Below are 14,075 nucleotides of genomic sequence, written 5' to 3'. Positions count from 1 at the left end.
AACCCATATTTTAAAGACTAAGTTCTTTCTAGCCTTTTATGCCACATATTAAGCCACTATAATAGAAAGAAATATCAAGGGAGGTTTTAAAGGAGCCAGGCTTATTCCTCTTAACCCAGAAAGTATAGTCTTAAAGCTTAATATGTAGCTATAGACTCTAACGCCGGTTAAGGAGGAGGCTAGCCCCTCTAACCCTTAGGTCTCAAAGACCCTAAAGACCATCCTTAAGGCCAGGTCTTAGTCTAAATACCTTAAAAGACAAATCAAAAGGCATCAAAGCAGCTCCCCTGAGTTAATTCTAGAAGCCCTAAAGTCTCTTTTAAAAGGAATAAAGGCAATAATATATGAGAATGCCTTATTAAGGTCTAAGGTCTAAGACCTTCGATAGGCAAATGAGATACTAAGCCAGCGGCGGAGGGCAAAAAGGACCCGCCTACAGAAAAGAGGTAAGATGACTCTAGATAAAGGAAGGCAGGCAATTAATCAAATGGATATTAATACGTAGGTAGTAGCCGAATCGTCGCGGAGTAGTAGTCAAGGGAGGTCAGCGCGACCGGGGGTTCGGTATTATAGTATCTGCGGTAAGCCCGGCTATAATGCAAGGACCTATTAGGTAGTAATTAAGATATCTAGGGAAAAATATAGTAATAAGTTTTAATTAATTAAATAATTTATTATATTTTTATAGTGATTTTTATTTTAAAAGTTAAGAAAAGTATTTTACTTACTTATTTATTTTACTCGCTTATTATATATATTATTATATATATTATATATAATTTATTTAGTAATTAAATAGTTAAAATTACTTTTTTTAAGCTTATAGCTTTTTTATAGCTATTTTAATTAAGATTAAAAATCTCTACTTTTAGTATATAGTATACTTAATTTACTTACTTATCTAATCCACTTACTTATTATATATATTATCTTAAGCTCTTTATATTACTTAATAAAGTTAAAAGCTTAGCGCTTACTAATAAGTAATATATCATAGTTAGTAAGTAATTAATTAGTTATTTCTTTAATACTATATAATCGCGGGAGAAATCCTCGCGAATCTAGGTCGAGGATAAACTAAACAATAGCTTACTCCTCTAGATTAGATAGTTTCCGTGACTTAGGTATAATATCATATCGGGAAGAAATGCCATGGGTTCCGCGCCAGAGTGAGCCATAGGAGGCCTGGTAAATCTCAGCTGCACGATGGAGACCTAATTCTGGGTTGTTTTGATAGGCCTGAAGTGCAAGAATGATATTTGCCTCTTTATTTGATTGAGATATGATTGACTGTTGAGAATTAATTGATTAAATAGAAATTTTATAGGGTGAGGGATTTTTGGTCTACCCGCTTATCTGGTCCACTCGCTTATCATGTACGTTATATAACTTTAAAATAACATAATAGCTCTAGTAAGAATAGCAGGGCTTAGGGCCTCCCCTTCGTCGCTCCCGTTCGGGTTTAAGAATATGGAACCATGCCGATTGCCTGCTGAGTCGCCTTATTGATGGTTGGGGGACCATAGGGATGAAGGACGTTCCAGTCTGCCATCTGGTCTTCCTTCAGAACAAAGTCAGTAGGGTCGTGTGACTGCGCTTGGATCAGTAGTATTCAACATGGATTCGTGTTCCAAGACTCACTGTCATGTATCCCCGCTTGAAAGCCTCTACCTTGCGCTCTCTTTGCTCTTCGGTCAAGAACTCGATAGGCTTGTAGCAGGTGTCTGTCCAACATGAGCATTGATTCACCGCGGTCAGCGGAGATACTTACAAACAGCCATGCGTTTGTTGTCCCCGAGGGGCGCAGCGCCGTAGTGGACAGCCCGTGAGTCCCAGAGGATGAAGTCACCAGGGTCCATGCTGGGCTTCACCCACTCGCAGCTGCGGTCCTTGAACCATTGGAGCTCCTTGTCCGTCCAGTTGAAAAGGTCTCGCTTGATCCAACCGCCCTCGGGCTAAGTCTATTAGCACCATTAGGTCAAGAGTTGGTACAAGACTTGAACTTACGGGTTGATGCTCTTTGAAGTACTGCTCGAACAGAGGAGCAGTGCCCGTCATGACTGCGAGGCCGCCGTCTTCGGGGCCGTTGGGGAGCTGCAGCTACCTGTCAGAAAAGCTGCGGAAGAGGCTTGAAAGCGCATCTGGGATGGCGTACCAGATTCAGCAGGCCTTGGATGCAGTGTTGCCAGGGCCGGTAGGCACTTTGATCCGACTAGATTTAAGTTAGTGTTGGTAGGACGCAATGTTATTGCTTCATACTCACGTGAGGCCAAGGGGCTCTGCCGTGGTCGGCCTCATCGGGGGTGGGAAACGCAAGCGTGCCACCATCTACCAAGGTCAGTAACAAGATCGGCGAGAACGACTCGGATGTGCCATACCATATGAGACAGTTAGCTCGTCGGTACCCCAGATCTTGGCAAAGATTTCTCGGACCTTTGGTTCTGATTTACAGTCCCAGACAAACTGCGCGTGAGCAAAGGAGAAGCTTCATACGGTCAGCTGGAGTCTGACCAAGACTTTGCCCAGACCTACTGGTCAAAGAGCCCTCCATAACGGTGTCGGGGGATGTTCTGGGACTTCCAGGTTGAGCGGTCGTCACGCTTGTATCCCATGTTGAACCCCTCGAGCCAGTCTTCAGCCTTGTCGGCATACTTGAGGGCTTTCTCATTAGGGACTGCGTCTTTTACTAGAGCCCACTAGGTAATCAGTCAGCGTCATAGACTGGCGTCGCGATCGAAAGTGGCACCCACGCCATTGCGGTGAAGGTCATGAAGCCACGGTGGACTCTCTGGGCTCAGGGGAGCAAGCTTGGGGCTTGGTCTGTCGATGCCCAGAGGCCCACTTGGGTCCTCCCAGTGGTCTTGTTCTGCCCAAGACACAACGGTTCGAGTTGTTGGTCGGTCGACTGTCGCCCGAAGGGGCTGGACCTTGCGGAAGGCAGAGGTTGATCCTCGAGCTAACTTGGTGAGAATCATGGCGTCAACTCTTGAGAAGTAGCTAAAGCAGATAATTGCAGCGGAAGCCTGTCTGGTACAGTACTCGAATAAATACTCCCGATAGGTAGTTATGAGCGGCAATTAGATACCCCTTTTGGAGGCAGCGTCCGCTATGGTCTGAGTGATCGGGGCTCAGTGGTCCGATACAGTCTTATTGGTCCGCGGCCAAGTTCACAGTTCTCGCTACTGTAACTAGAAACATCCATTCCATGTTGCTGCCCCCTCATTGGGGCAAATTGGGACCCGGATCTCTGTGGACTATGGGGAAGAATCCGGGGAAACATGCTAAAGTCTCATACAGCTTAGCATGCGGGTTCCCATAGTGTATATAGATGAATACATGACATTGGGAGACGTCTTCAAGAAAGGAGCTGCTGCATGTTTTGAGGTGATCCGAAGGTGAGATGCTAATGGACAGTGCTAGACTTGATTTGAAGATGAATTTGTTCTGGCTAGGAATCTCTCTGATAGTCTGATTTATCACTGAAACCATCATCACCCGGCGTAACCTTCCACCCCCAAGTCTATCTATCAATTCTCTTTTCTTCCCCTGCCGTCCGTCAAATGTCCTGCTACTACTCAGTCATTACTTGCGACGAGGCATCACCTCTACAACCAGTGGCCCCGGGTTAGAGTTGAACCGTTCCTGTGTTTCCAGCTTAAAGCCATTGGGAACAATGCAGTCGTAAAACTTGACAAGCGCGGCGATGACAACGATCTGCTCAAAGTAGGCAATGTTTCGGCCAATGCAAGCGCGGGGTCCCGTGCTGAAGGGGAGATGGTTGGTCATCATCCGATGCTTCTTCTCGGAATCATCAGTCATCCAGCGGTCGGGGTCATACTCAGTGGCGTGCTCGAAAACAGACTCGTCCCGAAGAAGAGAGTAGGTTGGTACTGAAACAGTAACGCCCTCGGGGACGAATTGGCCTGCAATATGTCTGCCTCCCTCGGGGACCACACGGGGAAGACCAAAAGAACTTGCTGGACGGACACGCAGAGACTCTTCGATACAAGCACGAAGATAGGGGAGCTTTGACGCAGCATCGTAAGACGGAATGTTGGCCCCGGGAATAGCAGTATCGATCTCTGCTCGAAGCTTGGCGAGAACATGTGGGTGTGTATACAACAAGTACACCGTGTTGGTCATGGCGGCAGTGGTGGTCTCAGTTCCCGCATTCATCATGGCGGAACACTCGGCGATAATTTCGCCAAGAGACAGATTCAACTCCTGGCCCTTGCTATCCTGTAACAGCTTCTTGAAAAGATCATCGCCCGGAGCATGGTTGGCCATCCTTTCCTTGGTGTTGTGGTACACGATGTTCTCCCAGTCTGTACCCTTTTTCTTGTATGGATGGTAATTAAGGAGTGGCTTTGTGATTGAGAGAAGCTTGGGGGCGAAGGCGAGGACTGTGTTGACCACAGTTGCATCCAGAAGAGACTGGATAAAGGGGACTTTGTAGATTCGACCATCTCTAGGAGACTCGGCGTCAAGGAGGTCGTTCTCACGCTCAAGGCAGCCTAGCTTATGGCCGTACAGGAGGTTACCAAAGAGGTCGATGGTGAAGTAGTTCAACATCAATCTCATGTTGACCCGGGTACCAGCAGCGGCGTGCTTATCCATTTGTTTCATGAAGATGGAGAGAGTCTCGACAAGAATGGGCTCAAGACCAACGACTGTCTTGGCAGCAAAGGCGTGGGCAAACATCTTGCGCTTGGCTTGATGCTCGACTTTGACGCGGGTGTCGGCAAGGTTTCGATGGGCACCGGCGCCAGCGTCATACCAGGCCTCCTTGAGCATATTGGCACCGTGCCCATACACCTCATTCGGTGCCCGGGGGTCGAGGATAGAGATGTGGTTGGGCGCAATGCGGACATGAGTGCCCAGGCGCTTGTGGGCATTATCTACTGCCGCATAGTGATTGTAGTGGAGGTTATGCCAGACACGCCAGAAGGAGGAGAATGCGGCGACAGATGGCGAAGGGAACTTTCGAAGGCCATTAGGATCCCACAAGTATCTAACTGCTGGAAAGACCAAGAGGCCCAGGACGGCGAAGGACAGGGCGTATGGAAGAAAGAAGAGGAGCATTGTGACTTGTGGAAGAAGAGACGATAGAAGGTAGATCGTCGATGTTGAACAGGCTCTGGTGCGATGCCGTAGATGATCAGGATTATTGCCTTTATACCTTAGCATGCTATACCCTCTTGCAACCCGTCATGGCCATGACCTCCGGATGTACGTCGAGGCTTGAAGAGGCATTCCGCTAGTGCAGCGGCGATAGCCAGATTAGGAAACTCTCATCCGCATGTCCCTCAAAGGGCCTAGACCAACTCTATCTCCAGGTAATAGCCGGGGCACATAGCGTGTGGGGATGATGATGTTGCGGGGCATAAGGCAGTGTCGGACATTCTCTTCCCCTCCCTCTATCTCATCAATCAGGGACTTTTCAGCAAGGATTTAGACATGACAAGCGAATTCACTTTCGTACATCAGAATCAGCGCGTGCGGCGTGTCCGGTCAAGAAGAGCTTGCGAGCCTTGTCGCAGCAAAAAGGTCAGTCCAAGTCCATGTGCCATTGATTGTCTTCAGTCGCGTTGGAGCAGGGGTTAATCGCCATGTAGAGACGTTGCACCCATCACGGCCAAGACAAGTCCAGCAATGTTCTTGTTTGGCGACGTTCAACCATTGATGCCAATCAATACGGTCACGACTCTCAATGCGAGGCACCGCAGCTAGAGTCTGCTCCAGAGCTAGACACCTACCACGAAATACCATCGACGGCGCACTCTGAACAAGACCAAGGCCGGCGCGAACCCCTTAACCTTATGCCGGCACTGCAAGAACCCGCATCGCCAGATATTCCCGGCTCTCCAATACCACGCTTCATAGGAGATCTAAACCCTGCAGCCAGGCTTCTTGACGAGCCGTCTACCCCCAATGAAGAGCAAGACACAACTGCAGATGAGGTAGGGCTTTGGGTTCAACCTCGCCACTGCAACGAATGCAGTTCCTCGACTCACACTTGTTCTCCAACCTATTCGACCGAAGGCAGACTATCGGAGCGCCTTACACCCATCTCCGACCTCATTTCTGAGCGAACTATCACGAAACTATCGGATCTCTACTTCGCCAACGTGCACCCTATTATACCTATTCTAAACGAGCATGAGTACCACCAATCTTTACGAACCTCGAGCATCCAACCCGCCCTCATCCATGTGGTCTGCCTCATTGCAGCCAAAGACCACGCCGCTCGACCTCATCTTCGACTTGTACAGTCCGGGACATCGTTGGTGTCCGTCAGGGAGTTTTGCAGTGCCCTACATGCGTCTGTCATCTCATCCCTCGACAAGCGAGCAGGCATAAGAAAGATCACTCTCGTTCGGCTTCTGGCTCTGATTTCTCTCCACCAAGAAGGCTACGATGGTGCAGAACAAGGCTCAGGGTACATCGCCCAAGCAGTACATTGTGCCCAGACCCTTGCTCTCCACCTGTCTCGGCCACGAGATGGTGACTACGAAATGAGAAGGACGTTCTGGTGCTTGTGGACTCTAGACCGACTCAATGCGGCAATGAACTCGAGACCGTGTATCATGTCAGATATAGATATATCGGTAGAGCCCTTGACTCCTTCTCAGTCAGGCTCTGTTACGTTTGATATCTGGTTCCGCATTGCCCAGATGCTGAACCACGTTATTGGGCTTTACCGGCCTACAAACCCCGAGTCAATCACGGGTTGGGACTTTGAGTATGTGGGCTTTGAACAGATTGTGGATGAATTTAAGGGTTGGCATTTATCATCCTCGACTCTGGGTAAGTCAAATGATGCCTTTCGATTCCAACGAGCCTGACAATATTTCCATTAGCGACATTGAACATCTTTTTCCTCGCTACGGCTACTCTTGCTCATCGCTTGAAGAGTATCAAAACCTTGCCCACGCCCACGCCTGCAAGGCTACGACAACAGCTCTCGGCAATCCAGATAGTCAGATTCATGAAAGATCCGGCGCGCTTGCAGACTTTGCATCCTATCCCAATAGCCATCTACGCGACATCCCTAGCCCTATCAGTTTCTTACCAACAGCTCCGATATAGCCGCTTGCCCAGCGATCAAGAGGACGCCCGTCAGGATTTCAACGATGCTTGCAGCATTCTGCAAACTCTGCGAGTCAACTAGCCAGCGGCCGACGCCATGGCTTCGTTGGCACAGAAGATCTCGATTGAGCTGGATAAGATCCCCAGTCTTGATCTTTTGCGTATTGATCGATCTCACGTGTCAGATAGGGTTGCCAGATCGGGCCGTCAAGGTATCAGGACTCGGCGAGATTCAATGGTCGAGAATGAGAACGAGAACGAGGCCATCTTGACTGGGGGTGAGCCATCCAAGGATCGACAAGAGAGTTTAATGAACGTGTTTGATAATCTCGAAACTTTTAATCTATTCGGAGGAATGGATGATATCTCATGGATGTACCTCGATGGGGAGAATCCTGTTAATTTTGAGAACCTTCTGTTCCGGGACTTTAACGCGCAGGAGCCGTAAAATGAAGATAACTATACGCATAAGGGCTATGAATTCGTATCCTTGTATACATGATGTGTAGTGACTTCCTATGTGGGAAAGTCGAACGAAGTTGAACTAATTCTGTTCGACTTCCACAACCTGATATGTAAATTAGGTTTGTGTTTGACTTGTCTAGTTAGTGGACAGAAGTCCTTTTAGGATTCTGCCGTGCCTGACCGCCTGCTCTAACACTTTGGGGTTTAGGATCTAATTCATTCGAACGTGATGATCATTCCATTATTTACCTACAAACTTACAAGGCTAGCTTGTCCATCTCCAACGTCAGGTCTTGACCCTATGCCGGGTCTCATACCTCTTGTTTTCCCGATCAGGAACCAGCCTGCTTGAAGGATAATGCAAACAGGGAGTTCCCACGACGAAGGCCGTCAACGGCCGGCTAAACGAGCGCGGCCCTTGCTTGCTTGTCACGGTTGTCGTCAGTCAACTTCCGAGTCTTTTCCGGCCCACTACTCTACTGCTTTTCACCTCACCTTCTTCATCTTTGTTTGACTGACCATTTCTTCGCATCTAACTTCTAATACGTCTAACAGGGATAAGAAAGATATCATGCCGGGGCGGTCGCCCATGCACTCGATGCACGCAGGATGACCGAGAATGCACCGATATGGATCTCGCTGAAAGGACGCCTCTCACGCGCAAGCGTATGACTGAGTTGGAAGAGAAGTATAACAACTACTCTAACACAGGAGCGATAAAAGCTAAGCAACTGACAGGCTTGGGGAATACGACCGTATATGGACCGCTCTGTATCCTCAATTCTCATTCAATGCCGTTTGTGCCAAGATAGCAGTAGTTGGACTTGATGAGACAGTCAACGAGATAAAGGCTGCACAAGTGTGTTCTACTACACCACGACCAGTAGGTCTGAGCACCACTGTTTAGCATTGCTCACCATTTCGCAGGCTCATCTGTCCGAGCGAAGGTCTACCAGGTTGCTCCCTGCCGGTTGCGCGCACTAAAAGCTCAGCCATGGAACCAGTTAGTGATTCGTCAAATACTCCGAGAAGGACGGGTGTTGGGCCAGCCGCATACCCCCCAACACGGCCTGGATCGCCTCGTACTTTGTCGCTTAACATTGCCTTCGAATACCCATCGACTTCTCAAACGGCTTCAAGCGAATGGAATGAGGACCAATCCCCTCGGGAAGATGCCTCGCAGTTGTCAACAGCTCATGCAATACCGAGTAAAGATTTTGGCACAGGAGTGGGAGAGAGGGTTGGTTACTTTGGTTTGTCGTCAGGGTCCACCTTGCTTCGCATGATACAGAGGCTCGCTCTTGAAAACAACGTCACTTCATCCTTTCGGCTGAATCCAGGGCCTGACCTTTTTCCAAGAACCCCGGATTCAAGGCTAGGCGGTGGGAGACGTGAAGCTCTTGTACTACCGCCTGCTAGGGAGATTAGGCCTCTCGTGGACTGTTACTTCCAATACTTCCGTTAGTCCGATCATTCTGCTTTTCGCTGGGATAAGTTGATGCAGAGAGGCTAACCACAACAGATGCCCTGACGCCCATCTTGCATGAACCGACTATTCGAGCACAGCTTACAGGAGCCCTTCCTCTACCCACCTGCAGCGGCAGCCGTGTTCTCTTCAATATGATCTTTGCGATGGGAGCCTGCGATTATGCTACCGATAACGAACCTCTCAAGGCCGGCTTCCAGTATTACGAGCTAGCTAGGGCAGCCCTTCAGCACGACTTACTTGAGGGTGGATCTCTTCTGCTTCTCCAGGGACTTGCAATCATGGCCATCTATCTCCAGCGGAATGACAAGCCAAATACAAGCTACATTTGCCTTGGACTCGCTATCCGCATAGCAATCGCACTTGGTCTTCACGTCTCGACTCCAAGCGGCAACGGCAAGGGGCTGACCGTGCTTGAGTCAGAAATGAGATGTCGCATCTGGTGGGGATTGGTGACGCTGGAGACTGGCATGTGTATGACATACGGTCGACCTCACACTCTGTCCCTTCCCTCTCTCTTCTCAGTTCGGCTTCCTCTGAATACCGAGGACGAATACCTCACTGTGTCTAGTGCCCAGAAGCCTCCTGATATGCCAGGCATAACGAGGTATACCCCGTTAATCAAGCAAGCCAGGCTTGCTCAAATGGCACTGCACAGTCTGGATCGTATCTCAAGGTCTCTGCCTTCTCCTACTGTCGAACAGATAAAGTGGTGCGGTGACTACTTTCGAGATCAGTTGGCAGCATTGCCGAACTACATGCAAACGATCGCTCCTCCACCAGATGGACTTGCCTGGGCAATACAAACCTGGAGAGCTCGAGACTACATGTCTATTATTTATCGACCGGTCTTCATCTCGGCTGCATGGAGCTCTGGTGGGAAAGGGGTTTCAGATAAGCAGGTTGGCGAAATCGTCGAGTAAGCTTTGCAGTTCCCGAGGAATCCGAAATGTTACGACTAACACTACGCAAAGCACCTGCCGGACTTTGGCCATGGAGAATCTGCGAGACATCGCCCAATTCGTGCGAGGCAACCCTGATCCACGCAGAGGTTGCGAGTGGTATACCCTGTATTTTGGAATTCAAGCCTCGCTCACCTTGCTCTTGTCTATTGTTTGGGACCCTCGTCACCCTTGTGCAACATCATGGCGTGAGCATATCATGGACACGATGGCATGGCTTCGTCAGCTTTGGTCTCTGAAACCAGTAAGGGAGCGCGTAGTTGTTGCGATTCGGACTATGCCCAGCTAATGACTAACAGCTAGGCATGGCGTGGGTTCAGATTATGGAGAATGTACTCTCTGCGCGACCTGGCCCCCAACTGGGGTGTCCAACCGAGGGTCAACAACCATTGCAGGTTGAAGAGAACCTTGTACCAGATATCGACACATTCGACTTTGAGCGCTACTTGTACGTATTGCCCTAGATGGTAGTTGTGGTGAATGAACTAATATGAAAGTGTGTAGTTCTGAGATTTGGGACGACCAGGCGCAGACCACTGGTTTAACCAGTGAGTTTGGTTTAAGTATTTGGGAAGATACGGTTATGGGACTACCGGGAGCCTTCCATTGAGTGCCTTGTGGCCGATTTCCTTGTGCTATGGGTGCAGTTTTGACTTCAAAAAAAGAGGGACAGATGATGTGTCATGACTTTTTCATACAGTTCGATAAGGTCTAAATCATTCAAGTAAGGCCATGGTGCGAACGTGATGAGGATCATGTTGACGTCGGCTGCTAGAACAGATCTTCCGACAAGCGATGCACGTCACGTTGGGATGATCTTCTGATCTACATGAATGGTCTTTTCATCGTTTTCGTTGCAAGATCCCAGGTGCCCATTATCAGAGATCAGAACCCAAGGATAGCATTGCTGCAAGTTGATTAGCCAATTGGTTGCATCTAACACACATTTGAGAACACTTACGCTGCCTGTCTAACTGACCTCTCAGTCTCAGACATATCACCGTTGAGCCTGAAAGGTACGAGGCCCATGCTGACTTGGTCAGTACCCGTATGCATCATCCAGTCGGAGTCAACTATGGCTGAAACTCACCCTTCTTTTCCTTCCACGGTCAGCAGGTCATTTCCCGTGCCCCGGCCTTTGAACTCGCTTTCCCCGATGCCGCCGGGAAAGTCTGGGGCTGGTTTTCCCGAGAGAAATGTCGCTCTCTGGTCTCGGATGTAATGCGCATTCTTGAGAGTGAGAGCAACAGCTGGAATGTAGAAAACTGCCGCAGCGTTCTGCCCACGATGTTGTGATTCTACGGCATGAATGACGTCTTGAAAAAGGTAACCGGGTCAGTCAGCCGTTCGCAAGAGAGGGAGGGTCAGTAAACCATAACTCACCACTATGCCACCACACTGAATCGCCAGGATCTACCTTTGGCATGCATACCATGGTTCGCAATAGTTCCAGGTGAGGGTGTGTCACGTCGTTTAACTCCTGGTTGCGATGGTGAGGAGAGCCTGGGAAGTTAGTAGTTTCAAAATCCAGCTCCCAGTTATCGGGGGCTAAGAAAGCCTTTCCGCCCTGGAAGTCGGACTTGGGCTTCTTCGGCTTGAACAAAGGACGCATCAGCAGATAGGCACTGTGTTCACGAATGAAAGGGTAAACGAGTAGAGTTCCCTCAGTGGGACCTGTCTCAGAGAGGGAGGTCCAGCCTTGCCACGAGCGGAATAGACCTGTCTTTTCTCAGAGTCAGCAACGACAAGGAATTCGGTAAATATTGACTAAGAGTGCTCACACTACCAGGCCCAGGATACGGGTCTTGGACCGCATCGGCACGCTTGTCTATCGGAATCAGCTGAGTCATTTCCCCCCCCCACCAAAAAAAAAGTCCAAACTTACCCATCTCCCAGGCGTCAAACTCTTCCCATTTCCCTACTAGGATCTTCTCGTAAACCTGGCGGTAAGTGGTGTTCTCCCATCGCTCAATACTACCTCCATCTATGTGAGGACACAAGGCGAATTTAGCGTCTCCTGGATTCCTAACTCGAAGCCGATCCGAATACACCAGCGGAGTGCTAAGCGAGATGTCTGACTCGGGAGGGGCGGTGAAGATAGATAGAAGCGCTGCTTGCGTCTTTAGCATCCGGGGATGAGAACGTGCCTCCTGCTGGGCTTTAGACCAGCTGCTCCCTTGTTAGTAACACTGGGTTAAACGCAAGGATGTAGACAGGCATAGAAGGTGATGTGATGAGAACAACGCACTAGATCTCGTAAACCTGCTTGTCGTCCTCGGGGAACCCTTTCACTTGAGGATTCAGCTTGATGTAGTCTCGAACATCGTCAAGCCATTTCAATGCCTACACGGCGTTAGCGAGTGGACTGAGTACGCAACGCGGCAAGTTCGGGTTTCTAACCTGGTCCTTTGAGACGGTCCCATGGATCACTACTGACCCGCATTCCCTGATACGGTTGATAAGCTTAGGCGAGGGGTTGTCGACGAGTTCATCGTAGGTAGCTTCCGGGATTGTCTAGCCATGGTGATCAGTAAGCGATGGAAAACGCGATAACGTGCATGATAAGCTTATGTCCCAGACAAGCATATGTCCCATTAACATTTACACCTTAAATCGCAATTTTAAAAAAGCTCTTATAAAACCAAGCTAAGCCTAAAATAGCTAGAATTAAAACTTTAGTTATTTTATATAATAAGCTACTTATAATAATTTTTATATATTTTTAGAAAAATCTTAGTAAGCTAGTATTTAAAAAGTCTATTTACACTGTGTAATAAGCTATTTCTCTATAAAGAAGCTTTTCTAAAAGTCTATTAAAATTATATATAGTTAATATAATAGTTAAATACCTAAAACAGCTTTTTTTAAGTTTGTAGCTATCTTAAAGCTATTTTTATTAAGCTTAGAAATCTGTACTTTTAGTGCACAGTATACTTGAGACACATACTTATCTGAGACACATGCTTATCAAGTACGTTAGTAATGTAAGTATGAGCTAAGATCGAACGTACGCGTTGCTGCTTTTCCTCAATTTCCGCCGACAGCTTGGCAAGTCGAGAGGTCAATCGTGCCCAGGCTGCAATGAGAGCCGCCTGGTTGGCTTCGTCACCAATGAGCTCACTGGGGGAGGCTCAGTCAGCCTGGTTGACGCATGTACCAAGGAACCATGCTCACCGCTTGAGATCCAGGTATCTTGCAGGGAGCAACGTCTCCTTCTCTCCTGCGAGAGAGGCAAACGAGTTACCAATCTGGGTAGTGCATCAGTATCCCCTTGAAGAATATACAGAAAGGCTTTTGAACTTACGCTCCCCTCCTGCTTCTCGGCGCGCGGCTTGGAGGACATCATTTTATCGACGGTTGGAGTGAAATGGGGACAGAATTTAAATCAGCGTCGTCTATGGAAGTAAAGCGTAGCGTCAACCAGGGGTGAAAGCTAGCTTATAACTCTTTTACGCCTTAACTTCACAGAGTGAAGCCTCGGGGCTTCTGGTTGTTCTGAGCCCGGCTGACAGTTGGCTGGGGGTTGATCCCGAACAAGTGCCTTCCAATGGCCCGGATGACAGCTTTCCGATTGATATTCAGCGTCAGTGAGGTCACACATATGATCAAGCCTACCTAGGCGGACGTCTATCTTCCGGCTGAAAGGTTCTGCCAATCATGAGGCTTGCTTATAGAATCGGGTGGTAAAGGTCCCTCAACTGTCGGAGCTCTGTGGTCCGAAAGTGGATCTTCTGCGAATCACATTATCTAATTTCAGGATTAGGGCCGGGAAGTGATACCTTTCGGCTCTGTAGATTGGCGGACGCCTGCCGTCCGGTGAGTATCTTCTACAATGGGAGATAGCACCCATCGTCTTAGAGAGCAAAGGCCACTGTGTTAGCATTGGGATATGATGCTATGATGTGTTGATAATGTGTTCTTTGTTATAGTTGATGCCCAGCCCTTGATGGGGTAACTGAGCTAGGAGACCGAGCCATGTCACCGCAAGATATAGGAGAAATGGAAGAGTTAATAGAGAGCCTTATCTACCTCTCTATCGGACCGCCAGTAGATATATAGAGAAATACCCGAGA

At 48.6% G+C, this 14,075-nt stretch overlaps 4 protein-coding genes across 4 annotated transcripts; 1 reads left to right on the top strand and 3 right to left on the bottom strand.

Annotated features, from left to right (window-relative positions):
• Positions 1–1,462: 1,462 nt before the first annotated feature.
• On the bottom strand, positions 1,463–2,975 carry LRP88_01717 (uncharacterized protein; the record flags this gene model as incomplete). The annotated part of the gene is made up of 9 exons (XM_083238393.1): positions 1,463–1,591; positions 1,642–1,724; positions 1,772–1,955; positions 2,008–2,094; positions 2,156–2,212; positions 2,264–2,328; positions 2,379–2,485; positions 2,533–2,696; positions 2,751–2,975. The coding sequence occupies 9 exons, from the start codon at positions 2,973–2,975 to the stop codon at positions 1,463–1,465; spliced, it is 1,101 nt and encodes a 366-aa protein (XP_083106898.1).
• A 607-nt stretch (positions 2,976–3,582) lies between these two features.
• Positions 3,583–5,082, bottom strand: LRP88_01716 (cytochrome P450; the record flags this gene model as incomplete). Its single annotated transcript, XM_083238392.1, has 1 exon — positions 3,583–5,082. One exon carries the CDS (start codon positions 5,080–5,082, stop codon positions 3,583–3,585), a length of 1,500 nt encoding a protein of 499 aa, XP_083106897.1.
• A 4,092-nt stretch (positions 5,083–9,174) lies between these two features.
• On the top strand, positions 9,175–10,818 carry LRP88_01715 (fungal specific transcription factor domain-containing protein; the record flags this gene model as incomplete). The annotated part of the gene is made up of 6 exons (XM_083238391.1): positions 9,175–9,647; positions 9,699–9,959; positions 10,015–10,246; positions 10,302–10,450; positions 10,507–10,550; positions 10,778–10,818. 6 exons carry the CDS (start codon positions 9,175–9,177, stop codon positions 10,816–10,818), a joined length of 1,200 nt encoding a protein of 399 aa, XP_083106896.1.
• Positions 10,819–10,887: 69 nt separating this feature from the next.
• On the bottom strand, positions 10,888–13,348 carry LRP88_01714 (uncharacterized protein; the record flags this gene model as incomplete). The annotated part of the gene is made up of 12 exons (XM_083238390.1): positions 10,888–10,909; positions 10,964–11,032; positions 11,093–11,318; positions 11,386–11,725; positions 11,784–11,830; positions 11,888–12,171; positions 12,251–12,345; positions 12,403–12,503; positions 12,950–12,965; positions 13,014–13,122; positions 13,177–13,250; positions 13,307–13,348. 12 exons carry the CDS (start codon positions 13,346–13,348, stop codon positions 10,888–10,890), a joined length of 1,425 nt encoding a protein of 474 aa, XP_083106895.1.
• Positions 13,349–14,075: the final 727 nt, after the last annotated feature.

This window comes from Fusarium phalaenopsidis, assembly GCF_050370095.1.
Source record: "Fusarium phalaenopsidis strain FUZ10S chromosome Unknown contig_32278, whole genome shotgun sequence".
Classification (NCBI taxonomy): domain Eukaryota; kingdom Fungi; phylum Ascomycota; class Sordariomycetes; order Hypocreales; family Nectriaceae; genus Fusarium; species Fusarium phalaenopsidis.
Note: the sequence above shows the minus strand (reverse complement) of the source record. Positions and strands in the feature narration are given on the sequence as shown.